This window comes from Equus quagga, chromosome 5 (assembly GCF_021613505.1).
Source record: "Equus quagga isolate Etosha38 chromosome 5, UCLA_HA_Equagga_1.0, whole genome shotgun sequence".
NCBI lineage: Eukaryota > Metazoa > Chordata > Mammalia > Perissodactyla > Equidae > Equus > Equus quagga.
In genome coordinates, this window is record NC_060271.1 from 12,473,684 (window position 1) to 12,501,118 (window position 27,435).

Here is a 27,435-nt window from a genome sequence, read left to right on the forward strand (position 1 = left end):
TTTATTGGGGAAGAGGGGATAGATGTTGATTTTTAGCTGTTCCAAAACTTCCAGGTAAAAATATTTCTAGAATATAGCTAGAAATGTGGATTTAATGCTTAGGAGAGAGTATAGGGCCAGAAAAAGATTCAGGTACCGTCTACATAGAGTAAATGGGATTTTAATGAAAGAGGATATAGGGGAAATAATGGTAGAGGCTGAAGGCAAATTTTTTTTAAGGGAATAACTGTGTTTAGCAGCAGGAAGGAGGCGGAGGAATAGCGGTCTAAGAGGTTGAGAGAAAAGAGTAATGTCATAGAAGTCATGGGACGATGAAATATCAAGAAGGAAGGGAGAGTAGAAATTTCAGTTACTGCAAAGAATCTGAGCCTGGGGTAGAGAGAGGAGGCAGAATCTGAATTTGAGAAAAGTCATTGTGACCCTCAAATGGGAGGAGTGAGAGTGAAATCAGACTGCAGAGAGTAGGTGATGAGGAAGAGAGATTTTTCAATCCAATAACCATTTTTTAAACCAGTAAATAGTATTCATTGTAGGAAATCTAGATAGTTAACAAATCTTTAGGAATCTACTATATGCCAGACATTGGGCCGGGTGCTGGGACACAAGAAGGAATAGCATGATTCTTCTTCTTCTTTTTTTTTTTTACTGAGTTAATGATAGGTTACAATCTTGTGAAATTTCAGTTGTACATTAATGTTTGTCATTCGTGTTGTAGGTGCACCACTTCACCCTTTGTGCCCACCCCCCCACCCCACCTTTCCCCTGGTAGCCACTAATCTGTTTTCTTTGTCCACATTTTTAAATTCCTCATATGAGTGGAGTCATACAGAGATTATCCTTCTCTAACTGGCTATTTCACTTAACATAATTCCCTCAAGGTCCATCCATGTTATTGCAAATGGAATGATTTTGTTCTGTTTTATGGCTGAGTAGTATTCCATTGTATATATATATACCACATCTTCTTTATCCATTCGTCTGTTGATGGGCACTTAGGTTGCTTCCACGTCTTGGCTATTGTAAATAATGCTGCAATGAACATTGGGGTGCACAGGACTTTTGGAATTGCTGACTTCAGGCTCTTTGGATAGATACCCAGTAGTGGGATGGCTGGATCGTATGGTAGTTCTATTTTTAATTTTTTGAGGAATCTCCATACTGTTTTCCATAGTGGCTGCACCAGTTTGCATTCCCACCAGCACTGTATGAGGGTTCCCTTCTCTCCACAACCTCTCCAACATTTGTTGCTATTAGTTTTAGATATTTTTGTCATTCTAATGGGTGTAAGGTGATATCTTAGTGTAGTTTTGACTTAATAGCATGATTCTTCTGTTCAAGAAGATTACAGTGAGGGAGAGAGAGACATATAATTAAAAATTCACCATTCCTCAATTCCTTCGTGTCTTCACTTCCCTCCTTCTCTGCTTAGAGTCCACGATCCCTTATTAAAATTACCCTTGTGAATATCTCCTCAACAAACTTGCTCCTCTGCCTCTCCATTGTAGTCCCCTAACTGTTCCAGCACTGGTTAAATTCAACTCTCCATCTATTCCTTGCCTATACCTGGGCAGCTGGACGTGGAGAAAAATACATCGTGCTGACTGGTCTCACATTAAGTTCGTGACTCCTGATCTTAAGTGGGCCTTTAGTACTGCCCAGCTGAATTTTTACATTTCTGCAGTCCATTTGCTCTCCTACTTTCCTAGATGACAATTTCATATGTTCTTTTTTTCCTCTTCAAATCAACAACCCATCTCCCCCCACCCCTTTTTCTTTTTTTTTGAGGAAGATTAGCCCTGAGCTAACATCTTCCGCCAGTCCTCCTCTCTTTGCTGAGGAAGACTGGCCTTGAGCCCACATCCATGCCCATCTTCCTCCACCCTATATCCGGGACACCCACTACAGCATGGCTTGCCAAGCGGTGCCATGTCCGCACCCTGGATCCGAACTGGCAGACCCCGGGCCACCAAAGCGGAACGTGTGCACCTAACTGCTGTGCCACCAGGCTGGCCCCCATCTTCCCCCTTTTAACTAAAGAGGTTGCTTCCTGTTTCACTAAGAACATGGAAGCAGTCAGTAGAGATCCAACTCCCTCATGCTCCTATTACCCCAGCTGCCAAACATATTTGTGTCAGAATGTGAATACTCTACCTTTTTCTCGTTCCAGTGGATGACTGTTTATGTCCACGTCCAGCATCCACCTCTCTACTTGTGGGCTGGATCCCATCCCATCGCATCCCTCTAATCTGCTCAAGGACATCACCGAGGAATTATCTTGTCCTTTCTTTTGGATCAACAGTTTTTGTTTCTCTACTGAGCCATTAGCATCAGCATATAAATAAGCTATACTGTCTCCCACTTAAGAATAATAAAAAAAATCCCTTGATGCTATATCTCTTTCCCACTACTCTTCTGTTCCTCTGCTCCCATTTACAGCAGTATTCCTCAAGACAGTTGTCTATAGGCCTTTCTTCTTCCCCTTCTTTTATTCTCTTTAATCCATCCGAGTTAGGCTTTCATCCTAATCATTCCACTGAAACCATTTTGTCAAGATCACTTAGTGGTCTCTACTTTGCCAAGCCCCAAGATCATTTACCCAATTTATCATTTTCTCTTTGTTGCGCTGCTTTTTTAAAAATTGGTTTTTAGGATACCATGCTGTTAGTTCTCCTTTTACTTCATTAGTTGCTCTCTGTTGGTTTCCTCCGCTGGTTCTTCCTCATTTCCCTGACTACTAAACATTTGTGTACTCCAGGGCTTAGACATTAGGCCTCTTCTCTTGTTCAGCTATGCTCATCTTCAAATAACATCTACAGGCTGACAACTCCTGATTGTATACTTCTAGCCCAGACCTTTCTTCTGAACTTTAGACTCTTCACGTAGGCAGCTTGATCATCTGCTCTTGGATGTTCACTAGTCATCTCAAACATAACATGTCTAAAACCAAAATTTTTTTTCCCTTTAAACATGTTCTTTCTGTGTAGCCTTCTTCATTTCAATAAATAACAATTCCATTCTTCTAATTGCGTAAGATAAAAACCTTGAAATCATCTTTATCTTGTCTCTTTCGTTCATATCCATATCCAGGCCATCAGGACGTCCTGTCAGCTTTCTCTTCAAAATATATTCAGAATCTCAGCATTTCTCAGTATCTCCACTGCTACTACCCTTGTCCAAGACACCTCATCCCTTGCCTAGATTATTTTAATAGTCTCCCAGCTGGTCTTTCTGCTTCTACCCCTGCCAACTTTGAATGGTCTCTTCTTACCCTAGCAGCTAGAGTGAGCCTTTTAAAACACAAGACAGGTGATATCATTCTGCTCAAAACCTTCTCATTTCTCCCTGTCTTACTCAGCAGAAGCCAAAGCTCTTACAATGGGCTACAGGCTGTTGCATGATCTAAGCTTCTTTTACGTCTTCTATTTCCTCTCCTACTGCTCTCCCTTTTGCTCATTCAGCCTCAGCATCACTGGCCTCCTTGCTGTTCCTTGAAATGTCAAGGATGCTTCTACCTCAGGGGCTTTGTACTTGCTGTTCCCTCTGCCTGGAAAACTTTTACCCCAGATAGCTACTGTGCTGACCCCCTCACTTCGTTTAGGACTGCTTACATGTCACCTGAACAGAGTGGTTTTTGCTGTGTAACATATATAAAATAGCAATCCCTCAGCCCCTAGAACTCTCTCTTCCCTTTTCTCTGCTTTATTTTTTCCCATAGGACTTATTACCATTTGATATATATATAGTTGTTTATTTTTATGTTCTACTTTGATGAGAAATTCTTTGTCTTCTTTATAAACTTAAAGATGGAGATAATGTTCCTCATTCTCCTAAACTGGAAGTTCCATAAGAGCATGAACTCTTGTATCTGGCTTGTTTATCGTGATATCCATTGTGCCTCCTACAGTTTCTGGCACATAGTAGATGTTCCATAAATTTTTTTGAATGAATGAGTGCCTTTTAACTTTTCTCTAGCAGAGAGACCAGCTTGCATTTATTATGAGTATATGTGTGGGTGTACATACACATAGTATAATAACTACATATGATTAGCTGGTCCTTCTAATTTACATTTTATAGGAATACTTCTTCATCCATCTAAATACTGACTTTCTAAGCATTATTTAGTTTAAATCAACCCATAGATTGAAACCTATTGTGTTTGACCTTTCACAAATCCCAGTGCCTCATTTATCATGTGTAATAGCATGGCATCAAGCAATGTAGAGGCATATTTTTTCCCCCATTAAGTCTGCATGCTGCTATAGGAAGAGTTGAGTGTGTGTGGTGCAGAGTTTTGCTATGATACGATGAATCAACCTGCTGTGGTTTTAGATTATACCTTATGGGACTTGCAAAACATTGCCATTTAAAATTATTTTTTAAGGGATTATTGGATATGACTCAATAAATGAAAGTGGTCTGAACCATTCAAGTGTCCAATTACACCCACCTGATATAAATGGCTCTTCAAAAGCTATATTTTGTAAAACAGCTGAATGATGGTTGAATCATTTACACTTTGCGATGGCCTAAGTAAATAGTTATTTCCAAGAATTATAAGCAAATATAAAAGCAAAATAATGTAAAGTGCCAGATTAATTACTCAGTTATAAATCATTCAAGGAGCTTAACTGTGTGCATTAACAATAAAACCTTGAGTGTGTTGGTGATTGTGTGACAAATGTTTATCATCCTCCATCATATAGAGGGGCTTCTGCGTTCCTCCACAGGCACACAACCACACATCTGTAGGTTCTAAAGATATTGTCTCTGTTCTTCCTGAAAAAATATTGTTAGAATTTAAGTTAGAAAATTCATTCCAAAATAAACAAAAGATACAATTTACTTCCGTTTTATTTTTCTTAAGTGATTATTTTTGCTAAATTTGTTGATACTGAATGCTGCATAGGTATGTTGACCTTTAGGAACCAAGACATTTTATAGACAAAAGAAATACTTGTAAAAATAATAGATAATATATACTTTTACACATATAATTATATATGCCTTTTCACACATTCCAGTCTCGTTAACATAGTAAAACATGTTTATTATGTGATCCAAACTTCTGTATCTCCGTATGAAGGTAGCACTTCAATAGAATTTTGGGGAAAAAAATTCTACAGTTGTTGTCTTGTTGTTCACAGGAAGGGAGGCAATAATAAGTTAATAAAGATCTATCATCGAGATGGTAAATATGGCTTTTCTGATCCTCTGACCTTTAATTCTGTGGTGGAGCTCATTAACCACTATCATCACGAATCTCTGGCTCAGTACAATCCCAAACTTGATGTGAAGCTGACGTACCCGGTGTCCAGGTACCAACAGGTATGATTATAGACGTTTTCGATAGCTAGTAAGGAAGTCATTACTTAACAACAGCATTTGATTCTAATTTACCAGGCTTATCACTTAAAAAACCCCAGAAATTTAGTCATTTCAAATTTCCTACTTAAGATTTATGATATTTTTGGAACTTATTTTGTGGCTACTATTCCTTAATACCTTGTTGGATGTATTTATTAACTTCATATAAAAATACTTCTGTTTATGTTTCCTGTTTATAGTTCATTTCTTAATTTTTAAAGTATTATCTATTTTGATGTGATCTAAAGGCTGATCTTAGTGTTAAAGGATTTAGTGCTTTTGCATGCTTAATATTAATTCAGTAGCTTAAACTTCCTGTGGAAATGCAATTTAAAAATAAATAGATGTGGAGAACAGCACTTTGTGTGTAAGAGACCACTCTAGTTCTTTCCAATAGCATTTTATGATATTCCTGGGGGCTTATTTGGAAAATAAGGATGTCACTTTTTTGGTTTTCCCTTGAGAGAACTTACATCTTAAGAACATAATATCATGATTAGGGTGGCGAGGGAGGCAGGGGAAGTCATTTTTCTTTGTAGATAAAAAGCATTCTGTATGATTGTTGTATAATAAATTGATTTTTACACATTAAAAAAATAAATAAATAGATGTGGAAAAATTCATGTGTCAGAATTGTTAACATTCTCTGTTTCTTCTGTTTACTTGTATAGGATCAGTTGGTAAAAGAAGATAACATTGATGCAGTAGGTAAAAAACTGCAAGAGTACCACTCTCAGTATCAGGAAAAGAGTAAAGAGTATGACAGGCTATATGAAGAATATACCAGAACATCCCAGGTTAGTATATTTTAGTTGTTTAGGCCAATAAGTATGCAATGTGACAGTTACATCAGATTTCTTATAATTCACCTGACAATCTTTAGCTGTCTTAGTATCTTAAACAGCCTTTTTGAAACTTTGATGATATAAATTCCTCTCCCATTCATAAATCTTTTTTTTTTCTTCCCAAAGCCCCAGTACATAGTTGTATATCCTAGTTGTAGGTCATTCTAGTTCTTCTCTGTGGGATGCTGCCACAGCATGGCTTGATGAGTGGTGTGCAGGATCCCAGTTGGTGAACCCTGGGCCACTGAAGCAGAGCATGTGAACTTAGCTGCTTGGCTACGGGGCCAGCCCCTCATAAATCATTTTTTTATTGGTTAATGATATAATTTATATCACCTACTATTGACTAGGATAAGGTATGACTGCAAGTGACAAAAAATAGCAAAATAACAAAGTCTTCAGAGAGAAATTTTTCTTTCGTGTATAGGCAGTGCCAGGGGTGTTAGGGCAACTCCACAGTCATTAAGGCCTAGGGGTTCTCCTGTCCTGATGCTTTGCTATCTGTGGAAGTTGGCTCACTCCAGTATCAGCCATTACAACCATATTCCAGCAAACAGGAAGGAAGAATAGGAAGGAGAAAGGACCATTCTCTGTTTTTAAGGCTGCTTCCTAGAAGAAGCCTACACTGCTTCCACTTTCATCCCACTGGCTAGACATCGCTGCAGACCACCACCAGTTGTAGGGGAGGCTGAGAAAGCTAGTTTTTATTTGGTTAGGTGTGCTGAACTAACATTTGGGAGTTTACATACTGAGGCAAAGAGAGCTAATGGAAATTGTGGGGTCACTAGTAGTCTCAGCTACACAGTTTTTAGATCATAAACCTTAATAATCAATAATACTTGTTTTATCGCATTTATGATGTAGAGCAAAATTCTGAAGAATAATCTAGTTCTTTTCCCAGAAGTACTTTGATTCTTTTTTAGTTACGCTTGGATTGGTTTAATTTGCCCTGAGCTGTTATATGGTATATAAAGGGTGCTGAGAATTTTTATGAAGGGAAGTTTGTTGCAATATTTGGGTCAATAGTGGCCTAAAAATATATATTTCACTAGGGTTATGCATATAGTTTTGAAACACAGGTCATTTTGAACATCAAATGATTTATAGAAGCATTTGTCTATATTGATTGGTCCATTTTGTATTAGCATTAGTCCATTCTACTAAATTCAAAGTTAATTCTTGGTGCAACAATAACTTACCTGAGTCCTTTCTAGGAGATAATGATAATGGATTTTTTCTTGTGTTTGTTTTCTATTTCCTAGATTTCTGCTTTTATCTTTATTATTTCCTTTCTTCTGCTTTCTTTCAGTTTAATTTGCTCTTCTTTTTCTAGCTTCTTAATGTGGAAATTTTGTTCATTGGTTTTAAAACTTTCTTATTTTCTAATATAAGCATTTAAAGCTTATAATAAATTTCCCTCTAAGCCCTGTTATAGGTGCATCCTATAAATTTTGTTATACTGTTATTTTCATTTTTCAGTTTTAAATATTTTCTAATTTCCCTTGTGGTTTTTTCTTTGGCCTTTGTATTCTTTAATTTCTAAATATTTGGAGATTTTATAGATATTATTTTATTTGTTTCTAATTTAATTTGTTGTACTCGGTGAACATACTCATTAAGGTTACAGTCCTTTGAGATTTATTGACTTATGACCTAGCACATGCCTTATTTTGGTAAACTTCCCATGTGTACTGACAAAGACTAGTATAGTTGTTGGTATAGTACTCTGTAAATATCAGTTAGGCCAAGGTGATTGATAGTGTCATTCAGATATTCTATATCTTTACTGATTTTTTTTTTGCTAGTTGTTCTGTCAGTTATTGGGAGAGAATCTTAAAGTCTCCAATTACATTTGAGGATTTGTCTACTGCTCTCTTTAGTTCTCTTAACTTTTGCTTTTTGTATATTAAAAGTCTATTAAGTGCTTACACATTCATGTAAGTTTACCCCTTTATCAATATGTAATATTCCTCTTTATATCTGGTAATCCTCCTGGTCTTGAAGTCTGTTTTTTCTGATACATCCCCACTAGATTGCATATACTTGCTATATGCATGATATATCTTTCTCTGTCCTTTTACTTTCAATCTGTTTGTGCCTTTATATTTAAATTGCATCTCTTATAGATAATATGTAGCTGGGTCTGGCTTTTTTAGAAATCCAGCCTAACAATCTCTGCCTTTTAACTGGAGTGTGTAATCCATTTATATTTCTTGTAATTGTTGATGTGGTTGGGTTTATGTTCACTTTTTTGTCATTTGCTCCATCTGTTTTTCGTCCCTCCACAACTCTTTTACTATCTTCTTTGGGTCAGACAGTTTTTGGTATTCCATTTTGATTCCTCATCTGGCTTTTTAAGGGCTCTTTTTTTTTTTTTCAGGTAGTTGCTCTAAGGATTACAACATGCATTTTTAATTCATTACAGTTAAGTTCATATTGTACTATGTATCCTGTAAATTTAGTAACTTTACAACTACATAATTCCATTTCCACCTCTCATTGTTGTCATATATTTTGTATCTACATATGTTAACCCCATAATTCAATGTTATAATATTTGTACTAAGCATTCGTTATCTTTAGAATAATTTTAGAGAAGGAAAAAAAAGAATCTTTTGTATTTACTCATATATTTACCATTTCTGGTATTCTTCATTCTTTCCTATAAATCTGGGCTTTCCTCTGGTGTCATTTCCCTTCAGCCTGAAGAACAGTATAATACTTCTTGTAGAGCAGGTCATTTGGCAGCAAATACTCTCAGCTTTCATTGACCTGGTACTGTGATCTATGTATTTTGCATTCATATAAAATTTTTTTATTAATAAAATTTTTTGTCTTGTGGTAAAGTATACATGACAAAATATTTGTCATTTTAGCCCTTCACAAGCATACAATTCAGTGACATTAAATACATTCACAGTGTTGTATAACCACCACCACTGTATACCCAAAACTTTTTGATCATCCCCAACAAAAACTCTTTACCCATTAAACAATAACTCCCCCTTCTCCATCTCCCCAGCCCCTGGTAACGTTGTTACCTCAACTAACCTCTACTTTCTGACTCTCTAAATTTGCCTATTCTAGGTACCTTATACACGTGGAATCATAAAATATTTGTCCTTGTCTGGCTTATTTCACTAATTATGTTTTCAAGGCAAATCCATGTTGTAGTATATATCAAAATTTTATTCCTTTTTATAGCTGAATAACATTCCAGTGTATGTATATACCACATTTTGTTTCTCCATCTGTTGTTGGACATTTGGATCATTTCCAATTTTTGGCTATTGTGAATAATCAATGTTACTTTGAACACTGATGTACAGATTATCTGTTCGAGTCTCTGCTTTCATTTCTTTTGGATATATACCTAGGAATGGAATTGCTAGATCATGTAGTTCTATTGTTAACCTTTGCAGAAACTGCCAAACTGTTTTCCACACTGGCTAAGCTGTTTTACATTCTGACCAGCAGTGCATGAAGCTTCCAGTTTTTCCGCATCCTCAAATCCTTGTTATTTTCTGTTTTTGTAATTTTAAAATTTCTTTATAGCCATGATAGCAGTTTTGAAGTAATATCTCATTGTTTTTGTTATTGTTGAGTTTTAGGAGTTTTTTAAAAACAATATAGTCTATGTATGAATCCCTTATCATATTTATGATTTTTAGATATTTTTCCCCTTCTGTTGGTTGTCTTTTTGCTTTCTTGATAGTATTCTTTGATGCACAAATGTTCTTAATTTTGATGAAGTCCAATTTGTCTATTTTTCCTATTACCTATGCTTTTGGTATCATATTCATGAAATTTTTGTCAAATCCAATGTCATAAAGATTTTCTTCTAAAAGTTGATTGTTTTAACTCTTAAATTTAGGGTTTTGATTCATTTTGATGTAAGGGCCAACTTTATTCTTTCCATGTGAAAATCCATTTTCCCTGCTTTGTGGTCCCAACACCATTTCCCCATTGAATGGTCTTGGGACATTTGCTGAAAATCCATTGACCACAGGTGTGAGGATTTATTTTTGGACTCTGTGTTGTCTCCCATTGGTCTGTGTGTCTATCCTTATGTCAGTACCATGCTGTTTTGATTTCTATAGCTTCATAATAAGCTTTGACATCAGGAAGTGTGAGTCTTCCAACTTTGTTTTTTTTCAAAATTGTTTTGGCTGTTCTGGATTCCTTTCCATTCTATGTGAATTGGAGGATTGGTTTTTCCATTTCTGTGAAAAACGCAGTTGGGGTTTTGATAAAAACTGCATTGGATCTGTAGATCACTTTGTGTAGTGTTGTCATCTTAACAGTGTGAAGTCTTCCAATCCACGAAGACAGGATGTCTTTCCATTGATTTCTGACTTTAATTTCTTTCAGTGTTGTTTTGTAGTTTTCAGTGTAAGTGTTTTCCACCTCCTTGGTTAAATTTATTCATAAGTATCTTATTCTTTGTGATACTGTTGTAAATGGAATTGTTTCCTTAATTTCCTTTTTGGATTGTTCATTCCTAGTATATAGACTACAACTGATTTTGTGTATATAGATTTTTGTATTCTGCAACTTTGCTGAATTTATTAGCTGTAACAGTTTTTTTGGATTCTTTAGGGTTTTGTACGTATAAGATCGTGTCATTTGAGATAGTTTTTCTTCGGGGCCGGCCCGGTGGTGCAGCGGTTAAGTACCCATTTTCCGCTTCAGTGGCCTGGGGTTCGCTGGTTCAGATCCCGGGTGTGGACATGGCACTACTTGGCAAGCCATGCTGTGACAGGCATCCCACATATAAAGTAGAGGAAGATGGGCACAGATGTTAGTTCAGGGCCAGTCTGTCTCAGCAAAAAGAGGAGGATTGGCAGCAGTTAGCTCAGGGCTAATCTTCCTCAAAAAAAAAAAAAAGAAAGAAAGAAAAAGAGAGAGTTTTTCTTCTTTTCCCGTTTGGATGTCTTGTATTTTTTTTTATTGCCTAACTGCTCTGGCTAGAACTTCAAGTACTATGTTGAATAGAAATGGTGAAAAGTGGCATCCTTGTCTTGTTCCTGATTTAGGTGGAAAGCTCTCCATTTCACCACTGAGTGTGATGTTGGCTTTGGGTTTTTCGTGTATGGCTGTATTACTTTCTTAGGTCTGCTGTAACTAAGTACCACAAACTGGGTGGCCAAACACAACAGAAATTTATTGTCTCACTGTTCTGGGGGCTGGAAGTCCAAAATCAAGGTGTTGGTAGGGGCCGTTCTATCTCTGAAGGCTCTGAGGAGGATCCTTCCTTGCTTTTTCTTAGTTTCTGGTGGTTGCTGGCAATCCTTGGCATTTCTTGTATTGTAGACGCATCACTTCAATCTTTGCCTCCATTATCAATGGCATTCTCCCTCTGTGTCTGTTTTTTCTTCTTATAAGGATACAAGTCATTGGATTAGGGCCCACTCTAATTCAGTATGACTTCATCTTAATTTACTAATTACATCTGCAAAGACCCTATCTCCTAATAAGATCATATTCTAAGATCCTTGGGGTTAGGACTTGAACGTATCTTTTTTAGGAACGCTGTTTAGTCTACAACAGTGGCCTTTATCATGTTGAAAAAGTTTCCTTTTGTTCTTAGTTTATTGAATGTTTTTATTGTGCAAGGGTGTTGGATTTTGTCAAATGCTTTCTCTGTGTCAGTTAAGATGATTACGTTTTTTTTCCCTTCATTCTATTAATGTTGTGTATTATATTGACTGATTTTCATATGTTGAACCCCCCTTGCACTCCTGGGATAAATTCCATGTGGTAATGGTGTATAGTTATAGTCCTTTTAATATGCTGCTGAATTTAATTTGTTAGTATTTTGTTGAAGATCTTTGCATCTGTATTCATAAGGGACATTTTCTTTGTGTTTTCTTTTCTTGTTGTCTCTTGGTCTGGCTTCAGTATCAGAATAATGATGTCCTCATCGAATGAGTTAGGAAGTGTTCCCTCCTCTTCTATTTTTTGAAAGAGTTTGAGAAGAATTGTTGTTAATACTTCTTGAAATGTCTGGTAGATTCACTAATGAAGCCATCTGGTTCTGGGCTTTTCTTTGGTGGGAAGTTTTTGATTACTGATTCAGTTTCCTTACTGGTTATCATAGTTCTGTTCAGATTTTCTGTTACTTCTTGAGTCAGTTTTGGTAGTTTGTGTGCTTCCAGGAATCTGTCCATTTCATCTAGGTTATCTAGTTTGTTTGCTTGTAGTTGTTTATAGCATTTTCTTATAATCCTTTTTATTTCTGTAAAGTTGGTAGTATGTCCCCTCTGTAATTTCTGATGTTAGTAATTTGAGTCTTCTCTGCTTTTCTTAGTCAGTCAAACAAATGGTTTGTCAATTTTGTTGATCTTTTCAAAGTTTTTGGGTTTTTTCCTCTATTTGGTTGATTTTCTCTATTTTTCTATTCTCTATTTTATTTATTTCTCCTCTACTCTTTATTTCCTTCCTTCTGGTAGCTTTGGGCTTAGTTTGCTCTTCTTTTTCTAGTTTCTTAAGGTATATAGTTAGGTTATTGATTTGATATCTTTTTTCCAAATGTAAGTGTTTATAGTATAAATTTCCCTCAAGCACTGCTTTTGCTGCATCCCATATGCTGTGTTTTTGTTCTTATTTATTTCAAGGTATTTTCTAATTTCTCTTGTTGTTTCTTCTTTGACCCATTGGTGGTTTAAGAACGTGTTGTTTAATTTCCACGTCTTGGGGGTTTTCTTGTTTTTCTTCTATTTTTGATTTCTAGTTTCATGTCTTTGTGGTTTAGAAAGATACTTCATATGACTTCAGTCTTTTAAAATGTATTAAGACTTGTTTTATAGCCTGTTGTGATCTATCATGGAGAATATTCCATGTGTACTTGAGAAGAGTGTGTATTCTGCTGTTGTTTTGTAGAGTGTTCTGTATATGTCCGTTAGGTCTAATTGGTTTATGGAGTTGCTCAAGTTCTCTATTTCTTTATTCATCTTTCATCTGGTAGTTCTATTCATTATTGAATGTGTGGTATTGAAGTCTTCAACTATTATTGTAGAACTGTCAAACTGTCCATTCCTCCTATAATTCTGTCAATTTTTGCTTCATTTATTTTGGGGCTCTGTTGTTAGGTGCATATATGTTTCTCTTTTTCTTCTCCTCCCTTCTGGTATTCCCATTGCATGTGTGTTACACCTTTTGCAGTTGTCCCAAAGTTCTTGGATGTTCTGTTCTGTTTTTTTCAGTCTTTGTTCTCTTTGCTTTTCAGTTTTGGAGGTTTCTAATGAGATATCCTCAAGTTCAGAGCAGGGATTCTTGCTTCAGCTATGTCCAGTTGGTATTTCTGTTTCTCTGCATACATTGGCCATCTGTTCTTACATTCAGTCTGCTTTATCCATTAGAGTCAGTAGTATATTAATCTTAGTTATTTTAAATTCCCGGTCTGATAATTCCAACATCCCTGCTATGTCGAGTTCTGATGCTTGATCTATCTCTTCAAATTGTGTTTTTGGCTTTTGGTATGCTTTGCGATTTTTTCTTGATAGCCAGACAGGCTGTACTGAGTAAAAGAAACTGCTGTAATTCGGCCTTTAATGATGGTGGTGAGGTGTGGGAGAGGGAAGCACTCTATAGCTCCAGGACTGGGTCGCAGTCTTTTAGGGAGTCTACGCCTCTGGACTATAACTTCACAAGTGTTTCTCAGGGTTTTTTCCTCCACCCTTAGATGGGAGAGGATGGCTAGAGTGGATTGGAGTTGGGTATTTTTCTTCTCCCAGGTCAGTTAGGCTCTGATAATACTGCAGGAAGCTAGGCTCTGGTTAACTAGTTTCTCCTGAGGTCAGGCCTTGCTAAGAACAGTGTGCTCTGGCATATTTCAAAATGGTTCCTTTTCTTCTCCTTCTGCTGGAAACGTGAGGGAATTTTTCTCCAGTATTTACTATGAGAACCTGATTGAGCTCCTAGAGGTAAATCTCAGAAAATTTTGGGGGTCTCTTTTGACTGGGTTTCCCTGGAGTTTTTATCTGTCAGAGTTGCCTACCCTGAGTCTCCAGCAATTTGTCAAGTGCAGTTTATGTTTTCCTACCCTGCTACTGGTTTCTGCAGTGGTTTCTGCTTATGAGCACCTCTCTTACAGATCCTAGAAGAGTTGTTGCTTTTTGAGTCTGTTCAGCTTTTTACTTGTTTTTTGGATGGAGTGGTGACTTCCAAGCTTCTGATATGCAGAACTGGAAACCAGAAATTCTCTCTATATAACTGTTTTATCTTCTTGATGTAGTGAACCATTATCAGTATGTAATGTCCTTCTTTGTCTCTTGTAGCCTCTTTTGACTTAACATCTATTTTGTTTGATAACAATATAGCCACCGCCACTCTCTTTATCTTCATATTTGTGTGGAATATGTTTTTCCATCCTTTTACTTTCAACCCTTTGTGTCTTTGCATCTGAAGTGAGTCTCTTGTAGATAGCATCTGGGTGGATCGTTGGTTGTTTTTTTCTTTGTAAAATCTGTTTACCAGTCTCTACCATTTAGTTGGAGAGTTTAATCCACTTACATTTAAAATAATTACTGATTAATGATAAGGAAGGACTGATTTCTGGTTTTAGCAGTTAGTTTTCTGTGTGTCTTACACGATTTTGTTTTTCAGTTCTTCCATTACTGGCTTTTTTTGTATTTAATTGATTTTTTTTTAGTGTACCTTTTTGATTCCCCACTTCTTTCCGTTTCTGTATATTTTTTAGTTTTTCTTAGTAGATACCTTGGAGATTATAATTAATGTCTGAAATGCGTAACAACCTAGTTTGAATAATGCTAACTTACTGAATAAGTTTTCAATAGTATATAAACACTGCTCCTATGCATCTTTGTCTTTCTTCCTTTCTATTGTTATTGTCACAGATTACATTTTTATACATTGTATACCAATTAACATAGATTTATAACTATTGTTTTATGCATTTGTCCTTTAAATCATGTAGAAAAAATAATTCTAAACCAAAAGTACAATAATCCTGTCTTTTATTTACCTATGCAGTTACCTTTACTTTATTTCTTTATGTGGTTTTGAGTTACTCTCTAGTGTCATTTCATTTCAGCCTGAAGGAGTCTTTTTAGCATTTCTTGTAGGGCAGATCTAGTGGTAATGAACTCTCTCAACTTTCGTTTATCTGGAATATCTTAATTTCTCCTTCATTCTTGAAGGACAGTTATGCTGGATATAGAATTATTGGTTGACAGGTTTTTTTTCTTTCAGGACCATAAATATGTTATCCCAGTGCCTTCTGGTCTTCCTGGTTTCTGATGGGAAATCAGCTATTAATTTTATTGAGGATCCTTTGTACACAATGAGTTGCTTCTGTCTTGCTGCTTTCAAGATTCTCTGTCTTTTGACAATTTGACTATAATGTGAAATACTTGTTTTTTGTATCTTTGTTTATAGTTTGTAATTGCTAGCTGTGGAAGGGTTAGTCAGCTATCAACTATTCCAGTATTACTGTAACTCAGGTGTCTTGTTTTGACCCTGGTGTTTATGTTCTTGATTGTCTCAGCCCCAAAGCCCTTGATAGTGTCTGTGGTGGGCAATGTAAAGGTAGAGTCTGCACCAGGAACCTCACGACTTGTGGGGCTTTTTAGGGGATATTGGCCTGTGAGAATTACAGATTAGAAATGAGATAGAGTATTGATTGGGAAAAGGTGTGGGATTACAGTGGCCAGAAATGCTTTAATGGTCCATTTTCCTATGTAAGATGTTTGATTCCATTTTATTTTCAGGGTTTTTTTAATTGGTTAATTAGTTATTCAGAATAATTTTAATAACCTTTATTTCTCTCTACCTGGATACTTGTGGTGTGCCTGTGTGTGTGTATGCTTTTTTTACACTGCAAATTTCAGCTTCTCTGTATTCCTTTAGCTTTTCCAGATGAATTATCTGTGATGAGGGCAGTGTTTGGGGTAAAGTAGGGAAAAAGTTACTGAGCTGCTTCAGATTGAATCATCATAAGTGGTCAGCATTAGGGGATGGTGAAATGATCATACATATAATAGAAGGTTTTATAGCTGTTTAATTAGTTTTTCAGAAATTATTTTAAAACTTTTTGATATTTAGAAAGTGCAAAAGTTATGTAAATTTGTATGTTAAAGTCAGTATAAATTATTGCTGAATTCTCTATGAATTATAGCATACAGGGTAAAAGTCCTCATTCCCCAGAGGCAACTGCAGTTATTAAGGGCTTCTTAGGAGTTCCTAATGACTTGAGAAATGCTTAGGATCTAGTTTCTGGTAAAAGGAGACAGCATGTAGAATTGTGTGTGCAATGTGATTTGTCAGCTGAGGGTGTACCCACTCACCTGAAGGTAAGACTTTATGAGAATATACTGGGATGTTTTGAATGGTAGAATTAGAGGGATTTGGTAAAAATACAATTAAAATAGAAAGAAGGAAATAATAATAGAAATAATATGCATATATTATTTTATATAACAAAAATGGCATTTCTTCTTTTTAAAACAAAATGAAATAAAGTTATGCTATAACCATCAAAAAGAATGAGTGAGGTTTATATTTACTGATTTTGAGTGATTTCAAGATTTATTACATAAAAGAAAGCAAGGTACAGAAAATTGTACATGGTATGCTGTCATTTATGGTTAAAAAAAGAAAAAGAGTGTGGAGGGTGATATATATTTATATGTGCTCAGAATATCTATGGTCAGAAACTAGGTGTATTCTCTGGGGAGGATAATTAAGGCAGTGAGATAATTAAGGATAAAATAAAGATAATTAAGGAAACTTACTCTTTGCTGAATATTCTTTTATATTATTTGATTTGTCTTTTTCTGTGCACATTTATTACCTTCTTAAAAATATATAGAATAAACTGAATTGGAATTTAGGAGATTTATTTTCTTTAAAAAAATTATTATTATTTTTTTAATGAATTTATTTTTTGCTGAGGGAGATTTGCCCTGAGCTAACATCTGTGCCAGTCTTCCTCTATTTTGTATGTGGGTCACCGCCACAGCATGGCTGCTGATGAGTGATGTAGGTCTGTGCCTGGGAACTGAACCCTGGCTGCAGAAGTGGAGTGTGTGAACTTAACCACTAAGCCATGGGGCTGGCCTCTAGGAGATTTATTTTCTAATCCTGGTTATGTTAAAAACTGGTTGTATCCCTTGAGAGCCTGTCTGTGCTTCAAGTTCCCATCTGCAAGATGGAGATAATGACAACCCCAGCTAAATTTGAGTAAGTGTGTGAGAGAGAAACAGAGGATCAGGTAAAAAATAAAGGTCAGTATAACCATTCAAAAACATTTATCGAATACCTCCTCTAGGTGTGATACTATGCTTGACTCTAGAAACACAGAGGGAGAGATGAGGCCCTCTTCTTCAAAAGTTTGAAGTACTCTGACAATATTTGTTAAACACAATGTTCATTATTCAAAATGGTGTACTTTAATCCCTTTCTTCTGCATCAGACAAAGCAATGATGGATTACTATATTTGTGTGTTTATATTTATTTAAAGGGCATTTACAACACTGTGTTTAATCTCACAAAGATTATTGAGTAAAAGATGCAAAAGAATACATGTGAGTCTTATTTATATAAGGTACAAAACCAGGCAAATGTTAACTTTTTTATTTTGGATGAGAATGTAAACTGATAAAGCCATAAAGAATAACAAGGAAATGATCGTCATAAAGGACAGGGTAGGGTTTATCACCAAGGTGGGAGAGGTAGAGTTGGGGGAGGCAGGGAGTTGTGATCCAGAAAGGATACACAGGGAATTTCTGGGGTGCTGGTGGAGGATGTTCATTTTGTAATAATTTGTTAAGCTGTGCATCTGTTTTATGCACTTGTTATGTTATAACTCACACTAAAAAATAATGAACATTAAAAGCACATGGCTATATGTAAGAAGAATATGAATATTTCTATAGATCAGAGATGGAACAGGAACCCATAATAATAATCTTAAATGGAATTTCCAGATCTGAAAATAAGCAGAGATGACTGTGAGTTTGATCTCCCTGGTAGTTCTGTCTGTCATCTTTGTTGATTTTTCCTCTTTAATCTTGGTCCTCTTCTCTTTTCTACTTACTCATTCACTCTCTGGTAATCTCAAACAGACTTATGGCTTTACATACCACCTATATGCCAGTAATTCCCAAAGTTATATCTTTGGTTCTTCTAACTACTCTTAACTCTAGACTCATATATCCAACTGCCTATTCAGCAGCTTCACTTGGATGTTTAGTAGATATCTCAAACTTAACATTTCCAAAATTGAACTCTGATATTCCACCTCAAGGCTGTTCTACTCTTTGCTTTCCCTATCCCAGGTCAGAGCAAACACATCCTTCTTCTTGCTCAGGCCAAAAGCCCTGAAGTTATCCTAGACTCTTGCTTTTACACCTTGCATCCAATCCATCAGTAATTCCTGTTGACTTTACTTTTAGAATATACCCGGAATTCAATGCCTTCTCACCACATCCATTGCCAATACCTTGACCTAAGCTATTATCATTTCTTGCCTTGATATACCACAGAAACCTCCTAACTGGTCTTCTTGCCCTTATGTCTGTTCCCTTCCCCCTGATCAATTCTCAGCATAGCAGCTAAGTGATACTTGTAAAACATGGGTAATATCACAGCACTGCTTTGTTTAAGACCTATCTCTGATTCTACATTTTACACAGAGTAAAAGCCAGAGTCCTTTCTACAATGCCCAGTATGATCTATGCCCCTCTTCCTCTCTGACCTCCTTTCTTACAACTCTCTTCCTCTCTGTGCTCCCACCACACTAGCCTCCTTGCTGTTCCTTGAATATACTGGATCTGCTTCCTACCTTCCGAGTGTTTGCACTGGCTATTTCCTGGCCTAAAACACTTTCCTCCCAGATAGTCACCTGGCTTAACCCTCTTACCTCCTTCAAGCTGTCATCTCAGTGCGGCCTGCCTGACAACTTTGTTTAAAATTGTAACTCGCATTGCAGTTTCCTTTCTCACTCTACTTTTCTTTTTTCCATAATACTTCTTCCCTTCTAAGAAATTGTATAATTTATGAATTTATTGTGTCTGTTATTTAGTGTTCTTGTAGCCCCCTAAACTGTAAGTTCCAGGAGGGCAGAAATCTTTATCTAAGCTGGTGTATCCGAAATGTTTCAAATAATGCCTGGCATATAGTTAGTGACCAATTATTATTATTTAGAATGAGACTGTGCCTTTATTTTGACAATCTTTTTTCGGGGGGATGACATGTAATCCTTTGGGAAAGGTGGCATCGGAGAGATGACATCTCTGCAAAATGCCCCCAAAGAGCTGAGAGTTGGTGGCTCCCAGGGCCTAATGGCCTGCAAATGAGATCTTGCAGCTGTGGCTCTGTGACCGCACACAAGCTGCTCGTTCTGCCAAAGAAGCTTTTAGATCAGACCCCAGCCCCCTTCTCACCAGCTACCACACCCAGGCCTCCTTACACAAGCAGAGGAGTCGGCATGGCCGGAGGCCTGCAGTGAGGTCAGGGTTGTGGTCGGCCTGCGGTGAAGGGTCTGAGACTGACCTGGGGGAGGGTGAGCCCAGGACGTGGAGGGGGCATCCCGGGTCCGTTAGGAGAAGACCCCTTCGTTGGGGCCGAGGTCTTCCCGGACCCCCAGGACGCCTGCTGCAAGCTCACTAAGCAGCGCGCTACCATGCAGCAGCAGAACCACCGCTCTCTCCATCCCCGCCGCAGGCCTGGTGGCATTGTGGATCCCTCCTGGTGTTCAGTTATTTGTTGAATGAATTTATGCAAGGTAATGAACCGAAAACACTCCATCCTTGGCAGGCGCCTGGAGTCAGACTCATGCTATGAACTGGAGTCTAGGGGAGGGCTAACCATCCTATAAACAGAGGTTAGAATAAACAGCCACTATTGCATGTGGCTTTGGCTTCTGTAGAGCTGCATTTCTGCTTTCTTGTCAGGGCGGGAGAAAGCAGAGAACGCTCCACATGCTGCCCATATCCTCAGTAATATTGGAGATTTAACAGCAGAATCTGAGCAGCTGATATGAGACTGGGTTCTGGGCTTGGAATCCCAGGTTGGGGAGCTGGGTATGCGGGTAGATAGACGCAACCAAAAAACCACTAGGTCGAAGCTGGAAGAGGACTAAATTTCTCTATGTGAGAATTGAGAGCAAGACTTGAGATGGGGCTGAGCAGAGAAGAGCCATGGAGGCTTAAAAGGCTTTGGGAGGCAGGGGAAGAGCGGGAGGGACCCAGAGATTAGCAGTACCTGAGAGGTGCTGGGATGCTAAGTGTTAAAGGGTGAGTAAAGAATGGGCATCTCTGTTTTAAAGTGTTATAGTGTTTATACATGTTATAGACCTCCTCTGGTTTTTCTGTGAAATCTTAGATAAAATCTAGATTGCTTTGGTGGAACTGAATTCTTCCCAGAGAATGGGAAGAGATGGTGTATCCTGTCAGAGTTGGCATGGGGTGAGAATAGACTGCATGTGGGGATATTTGTCATCTAGACTACATATAATTAGGAGGAGAAGTGATAGGATTTAGTGATGGATTGGGATAAAAGACAGGAATTTGGCAATGAGATCATTGGTGACTTGGAAAGAGCAGTCTCTGTGGAATGGTGAGTACAGCAGCCAGAATAGAATGAGTAGGGGTGTCAGTGAGAGGTGAGCAAAGAGAGACAGCCCATATAAACAACTCTTTCAAGAAGCTTAACTGTGACTAGAAGAGAATTTAGGGTTAAGGGATTTTTTTCAGAGTGGTGTTATTAGAACTTGTTTGTATGCTGATGAGAAGGAGCTGTTAGACTGAGAGAGTTTATGATGGAAGAGGGGCTGGCTAATGTAATGGAATGAATGAAGTGCCTGAGAAAGGAAGAGGAGGTGGGACCCAGGGTACATGTAGACAAAGGGAGAAGGGAGAGAAGGAGTTTGGATACAGGTTGGTGTATAATTTTGGTGGTGGTGTATAGTGGCATTGTTTGTGGAAGGGCTGCTGCTTTGGCAATAATATCAAATACTTTTCCCTTTGCTGCCTACCTAACAAGACATTTACCAGTGTTAGTAAAGTGTAAATTATTGGTGTTTTCTTTGAAACTTACAGGACCAGAGCTTTATAGGTAATTTCTAACCTTGCAAGGGAGCCAAGACCCTCCACTATGATCTGAGAGTTGTAGAATTTGTAGTTAGATATTTAGATACAGGCATTTCAGTCCATTCACAGTACTATTTGAGATATGTATGATAATAACTTCAACTATAGGGAGCGTCATAAAATTCTAACCTCCCTCATCTGCAAATCTCCGTATGTTCCAGCTCTACTGAGCAACTGCTGATCCATGAACATCCCCTATTATTTCGTGTATACGCCTTGCCATGCCATCTATGTGCAGTGTTGCATTTTCTTTCCGTACCCCAATTCTTTAAGACTTAGCTTAAATGTCGCCTCTTCTATGAAGCCTCTGTAAAGCAGTAAATAACTAATTCATCCCAGCTGATTGCCTCTACCATGACATGAAACCAAATCTTATTAGAGTTCAGAAATCTATTTTACCTGTGTATTCTGAATCCTGGAGGGCAGGCTCCATGTTTTATGAATTTCTTTATCACCATATGGTACTGTCTGTGTGGTGGATTCTCAATAATCATTTGTTGAAATTGAGGAATTATCCTGTAAGCACCAAAACTTTTAAAATTGTAAGCAGTCTGGATAGCAGTCTTTCTCAACCTTTATACATATTTCTTGACTTTCCAAAATAAATTGAACAAAGTTTAATCCTCTTTGAAGATTTTGGGGAAATCGTGATTCAGATGCTAAAGTCCACAGATACCCTCAAAGCTCATCAAGATGTGTAGAACTCCTTACCCCAGTACTGAATGCTTTAGCCCACTGGGCTTTTGTTTTGTGGAGTTTTACTTTTTCTTCTTATTCTACATATGATTTTAGCAGCTGTTCTTTCCATTTTCATCTTCTGCTTCTAATCAGATTAATCTACTGATGAATCTGTTTGGAAAACTACAGGCTTTAGAAATGAAAGTAAGCATAAATAGACTCTAGAGGGCTCTTCGGGGAATAAGGCTTTGCACGTTGGTGCATGGACTCCTCCCCTCCATCCTTTCACTCCTTTAGTGCCTTTAGGGGTTAATCTCTCTTAGCAACTCAGAGGCCTTTCTGTGATTCGCAGCTATATTCCAGGTAATAGTTATTCTTATTTTAGGGTTTGGATGATGTATTTTTTATATAAGTAATAAGGGTAGGAGTCAAATAAAGGGTCCTGTTTTAGCCCTCTTACTTTGGCCCTATATGGAATTGTAACTAGAATTATAAGATTTGTTTTAAGACCAAGGTGACAAAAAAAACAAATAAAGTAATGAAGTATATGTCTTTGCTTTTTCTCTCCTACAGGAAATACAGATGAAGAGGACTGCAATTGAAGCTTTTAATGAAACAATTAAAATATTTGAAGAGCAGTGTCACACACAAGAACAACATAGCAAAGAATATATTGAGCGATTTCGCAGAGAGGGGAATGAAAAGGAAATTGAACGGTAAATCTACGTAATACTTCCAACTGCATCAGTGAGACAAGACTTCTTTTCTTCCCCAGTAATCTCTGTCGTGTCTGCTTTTATCCACTCAGACTTCACAGTCCTGCCTTATGGAACTACTTGCTGTTCCCACTGACAGCACAAAACTGCATCTCCTCTCTTCTATCTTCTGTCTCCATCCTCCTAAATTGTTAACTCTTGCTCACCCTTTAGGACTCAGCTTAAGACATGACTCTTTCTAGAAAATCTTTAGGGGATTTTTGTTCCTACCTCTATAGTATCTGGTCCTGATCCCTTTTGTAACATTTACCGAATGTCATACCCACTAAACTGCAAGCTTGTTGAGAGTAATGATGGTGGCTTATCGTCCCTCATAGCTCCAGCCCCTATTATGGTGCCTGAGAGTACAGAGTAGTACTCACTGAATATTTGTTGAACTGAAAATCAACAGCAGCAGTCTAAGAATAAATTGGAGGCAGAACAAGACCATGGGCAGGAAGACCAACCTGACTATTGCAGGTGACTGCGGTCTTTGTGGTCATCAGGTTAAAAGATGGTAGTGACCTGAAGTAGAGCAAGGGCAGGAAAGGAGGGGGAGTTAATAGAAATGCTGAGGACTTGATGCCTGACCAGATGTAGTAGGTATGGGAGAAGTCAAAGATTATTCCTAGATTTCTATATAAGTGACTAAGGGATGCTGTTATTTACCAACATAGGAAGTACATGAGATGAGTTTGGAGTTGGAACCAATGAGTTTGAGGTTCCTGTGAGAACCCAAATGGAGTTGTCTGAGAGGCAGGCAGCTGGTTATTTAGATTTGGAACTCAGGGTACAGAAAGGATTTGGGAGGCCTAAGTGTGTAGGTCATGGTAGATGCTAAGAATGAGATTACAGTGAGAGAGTGAGCAGCATGAGGGAAGTATGGGATCTGGCAACTAGTGGATATTGGAAGCCTTTATGATGGCAAATTTAGTGGAGTATTGGTAGACTGAGCCAGATGACAATGGGTTGAGGAGTGAAAAAGTAAATCAATAAAAAAGAATCATATGCAAGGGAAAAGCAAAATTACTTCTCATATTAGCACTAAAGTATTAGTGAACTTCTGTGTACATAAAAAGAGTTGAGTGCTGTGAGGCAGTATAGCTTGACAGTTAAAACTATGGGCTTGACTTCTGGATTGACCGTTCACTAGCTGTGTGACCTTGGGTCAGTTACTTAACTCTCTTGGCCTGTGTCCTCGTTCTTAAACTGTGGATAGTATCTTGTTGAAATGCTCTGAGAATTAAGTGATACACACACATACACGTGAACATACATACATATTCATGGTATAGAATGGTGTATGTCTGTGCATGTGTGTATGTATCTTGGCATATAGTATCAATAAATGGCGGGGCCGGCCCCGTGGCCAAGTGGTTAAGTTCAGCACTCTGCTTCGGCAGCCCAGGGTTTTGCTGGTTCGGATCCTGGGTGCGGACATGGCACTGCTTGTCAGGCCATGTTGAGGCGGCGTCCCACATGCCACAACTAGAAGGACCCACAACTAAAAGTATACAACTATCTACTGGGGGGGATTTGGGGAGAAGAAGAAGGAAAAAAATAGACTGGCAACAGTTGTTAGCTCAGGTGCCAATCTTTAAAAAGAAAGGCAATTATTATTAATAATGAAGAAATAGAAAAGAACTTGTTCAGTTGCAAGGGGAGGTGAAGCAGCATGATGAAGTTGTTTTTTTTGTTTTAAAGATTGGCACCTGAGCTAACAACTGTTTCCAATCTTTTTTTTTTCCTGCTTTTTCTCCCCAAATCCCCCCCAGTACATAGTTGTATATTTTAGTCGTGGGTCCTTCTAGTTGTGGCATGTGGGACGCTGCCTCACTGTGCCCTGATGGGCAGTGCCATGTCCGTGCCCAGGATCCGAACCAGCGAAACCCTGGGCCGCCAAAGCGGATTGCGCGAATTTAACCACTCAGCCATGGGGCCGGCCCCCTGAAGTTTTAATAGTGATATAAAACCACATATTATTGAGTGACAAATGAGTAATGTGGACCATTTTTGCCTTAAGCGTTCAGAGCACAGCAAAACTTTGTGTGCTGGAAAAGCTTATAGCCATCATCTACCAAGTGCCTACCAAGATGTACCAGGTACAGTTTAGACCTTTTACCTGTTACGACCTTTAATTCACATGGTAACCCAGTGAAGTAGGTACTATTGTAGGTTCCCGTTTTAAACAGATGAGGAAATGAAGGCACAGAGAAGTTAAATAACTTGCCCATAGCCACACAGTAAGTGGCAGGGCAGAGATTCAAACTTAGGCAGGCTGACTGCTAAGCTATTGCTCTTAACTGATTTATTGTGTCCCTCTTATATATCATACATATAGCTTTACTCATTCAGTCATGGCTGGATCCAGGGCCCAAACAAGATCATCAGGATTCTCTCTCATACCCTGTCTTTTGGCTCAGTTTTTCTTTGTGTTGGCTTCATCCTCAGGTAGGCTTTCCTTGTGAGGAGGCAGTATAGCTTCTGGGTGTCTTAGAATCACATATTCATAATTTGGCAATCCCAGTGGAAAGAGAATCTCTGTTTACAATAATTCTAGCAAAAGTCTTAGAATTGACTTTCACTGGGTCCGTTTGGGTAATATTCCTGTTCCTAAACCAGTCACTGTGGCCTGAGGATAGGGATAGGATGGAATGGAATGCTGCTATTGGCCGGGCTGGGTAATGTGGATGTTCACCCTTGAGTCTGAGATAGGGGCAGGGAACACTTACCTACAGGGAACGTCAGGGTGTTGCTCCCAGAAGCATGAGAATGGATATGGGCCATGCAGAAACAACAGATGTCTACCACACTTAAGAGATTGGGGCTGTGCTCACAGTATAGAATGCTTCTGCTTGGTTCCCATTTTAGCCTTAATATGTCAAATATTTTCACAGAATTATGATGAATTATGACAAATTGAAATCACGTCTGGGTGAGATTCATGATAGTAAAATGCGTCTAGAGCAGGATTTGAAGAAACAAGCTTTGGACAACCGGGAAATAGATAAAAAAATGAACAGTATCAAACCTGACCTGATCCAGCTGCGCAAGATCCGAGATCAGCACCTTGTGTGAGTAGTCTGGGCCTATATGGGAGGGAAACACCAGCACCAGATTACTGCTGGAGATGTTAGAGGTCGAAGAGATTTTTAATTAAGAACTGGCCACTGAGATTGTAAGAATTTAGGAAAGCAGTCCTATTAATAATTGGGGTACCACAGTTTACCTAAAGTCACTGTATGGGGCAAATCAGAATGTAGGACTTTAATCCATACACATGCCTTGGAAGTCTCAGAGGTTTGCTGTGGCACAAGCAAAGTGATATAGCTTAAGAAGTACAGATTAATGTTTGCCTAAAACACATAAACCAGAATCTTTGGTTACATAGTAGAACCACAGAAATAGAAATTACCCCTCATGGGCACAGGCAAAGACACTAATAGTAGGGGCCTACAAATAGGGATACAGAACAATCTGTGGAAGGTGTTCTGTATTTAAGAAATGAAATTCTGTATTCAAATACTAGAAATCTGTCAATAGCAGACATGAAAGCTAATTTCACCTGAGGGGTGAAACCCAGCTCTTCAATATTGTGGAAAACGATATGATTTAGCAAGATACAGGGATATTATCCAAATAGAGATTGAAAGGTTCATTATGAGAACAAGGTGTGTGGGTTAGATTTTTAGAAGGACAAATGGCTGCTTCATAGAAGGAGAGAGTCCATGAGAAAGGAAAATATATTAGGTTTAGTTCTAGGTAATGAATATACTGTTAGGACATATCTTTATGGCTGACTTTCATGTATGTAACACAACTCAGTTCAAACTCCTGGCAGGAGAAGACAGGGTAAAGACCTCTGACTGGATTTTCCATAGCCTTCAGGGCTTCTTTATGTGAGAAAGGGAAAGGGGATGAAATATAAGCTTAGAAGTTGGAACTGGTGACTGTTGAGTTTCAGTAGAGGAAAATTTAAGGTGATTGTCTTCGGGGCAAACAATCACAATTATACTATGCTGAGTAGCTTTTAGTAACACTCCTCTCTAGAGATCATTTTGGTTTGCTATTGTGACCAAAAAAAAGTCAAGCAAGTACACATACCACACAGAAGAGCTTTGGGAACAAGCAAGAAGTTGCCCTTGTCTCAAATCAGTGTTGTCTGTTCTTGGAGTGCTTAAATGGTGCTGATCACATAATGAAGCTGAAAGAAGGCCCCAGAAGGCTATGCCATGGATCAGAGGAATGAGGGGAAGCTCTTCTTTGCCCTGGAAAGCAATGAGATAGCAAGAAATATACCATCCCATGGGTCATGAATAAGTGTGGCAAACTAGACCTTGAAAGTTCCTTTAATGAGTTATGTAAGCTAAGTATAAGAGAGTTTAGATAACATGATGGATAATAAACCATGACCTGCTAGTAAAGATAGCTAGGAAGTTGAGGGCGACACAACCATTACCTCTTTTGGAAGGATTGCTTCAGGAAGGATAGTCCAGTGTCGCATAGTCCCTGCTTTGATGTTTCTAACAGAGACAGTACTAGGCTTGTGAATTCTGTCTGTTCCAATGCTGAAATTGCATAGTCAGTCCTGAAAGAGACCGGTTGTGAAATGTGTACTGCATGATACTGAGTATGATCTTTCTTTGATCTTGTTTTGAAGTTGGAATAGGTTGGAA

At 38.1% G+C, this 27,435-nt stretch overlaps 1 protein-coding gene across 3 annotated transcripts in view; it reads left to right on the forward strand.

Moving 5' to 3' along the window:
* The window catches only part of PIK3R3 (phosphoinositide-3-kinase regulatory subunit 3), a 104,588-nt gene that overhangs the window by 59,482 nt on the left and 17,671 nt on the right, over positions 1 to 27,435 (forward strand). For all 3 annotated transcript variants that reach the window (XM_046662041.1, XM_046662039.1, XM_046662040.1), the window contains exons 4-7: positions 5,148 to 5,328; positions 6,039 to 6,164; positions 22,578 to 22,720; positions 25,657 to 25,833. In XM_046662041.1, the coding sequence (XP_046517997.1) occupies positions 5,148 to 5,328; positions 6,039 to 6,164; positions 22,578 to 22,720; positions 25,657 to 25,833 (627 nt within the window). The remainder of the gene's footprint in view (positions 1 to 5,147; positions 5,329 to 6,038; positions 6,165 to 22,577; positions 22,721 to 25,656; positions 25,834 to 27,435) is intronic.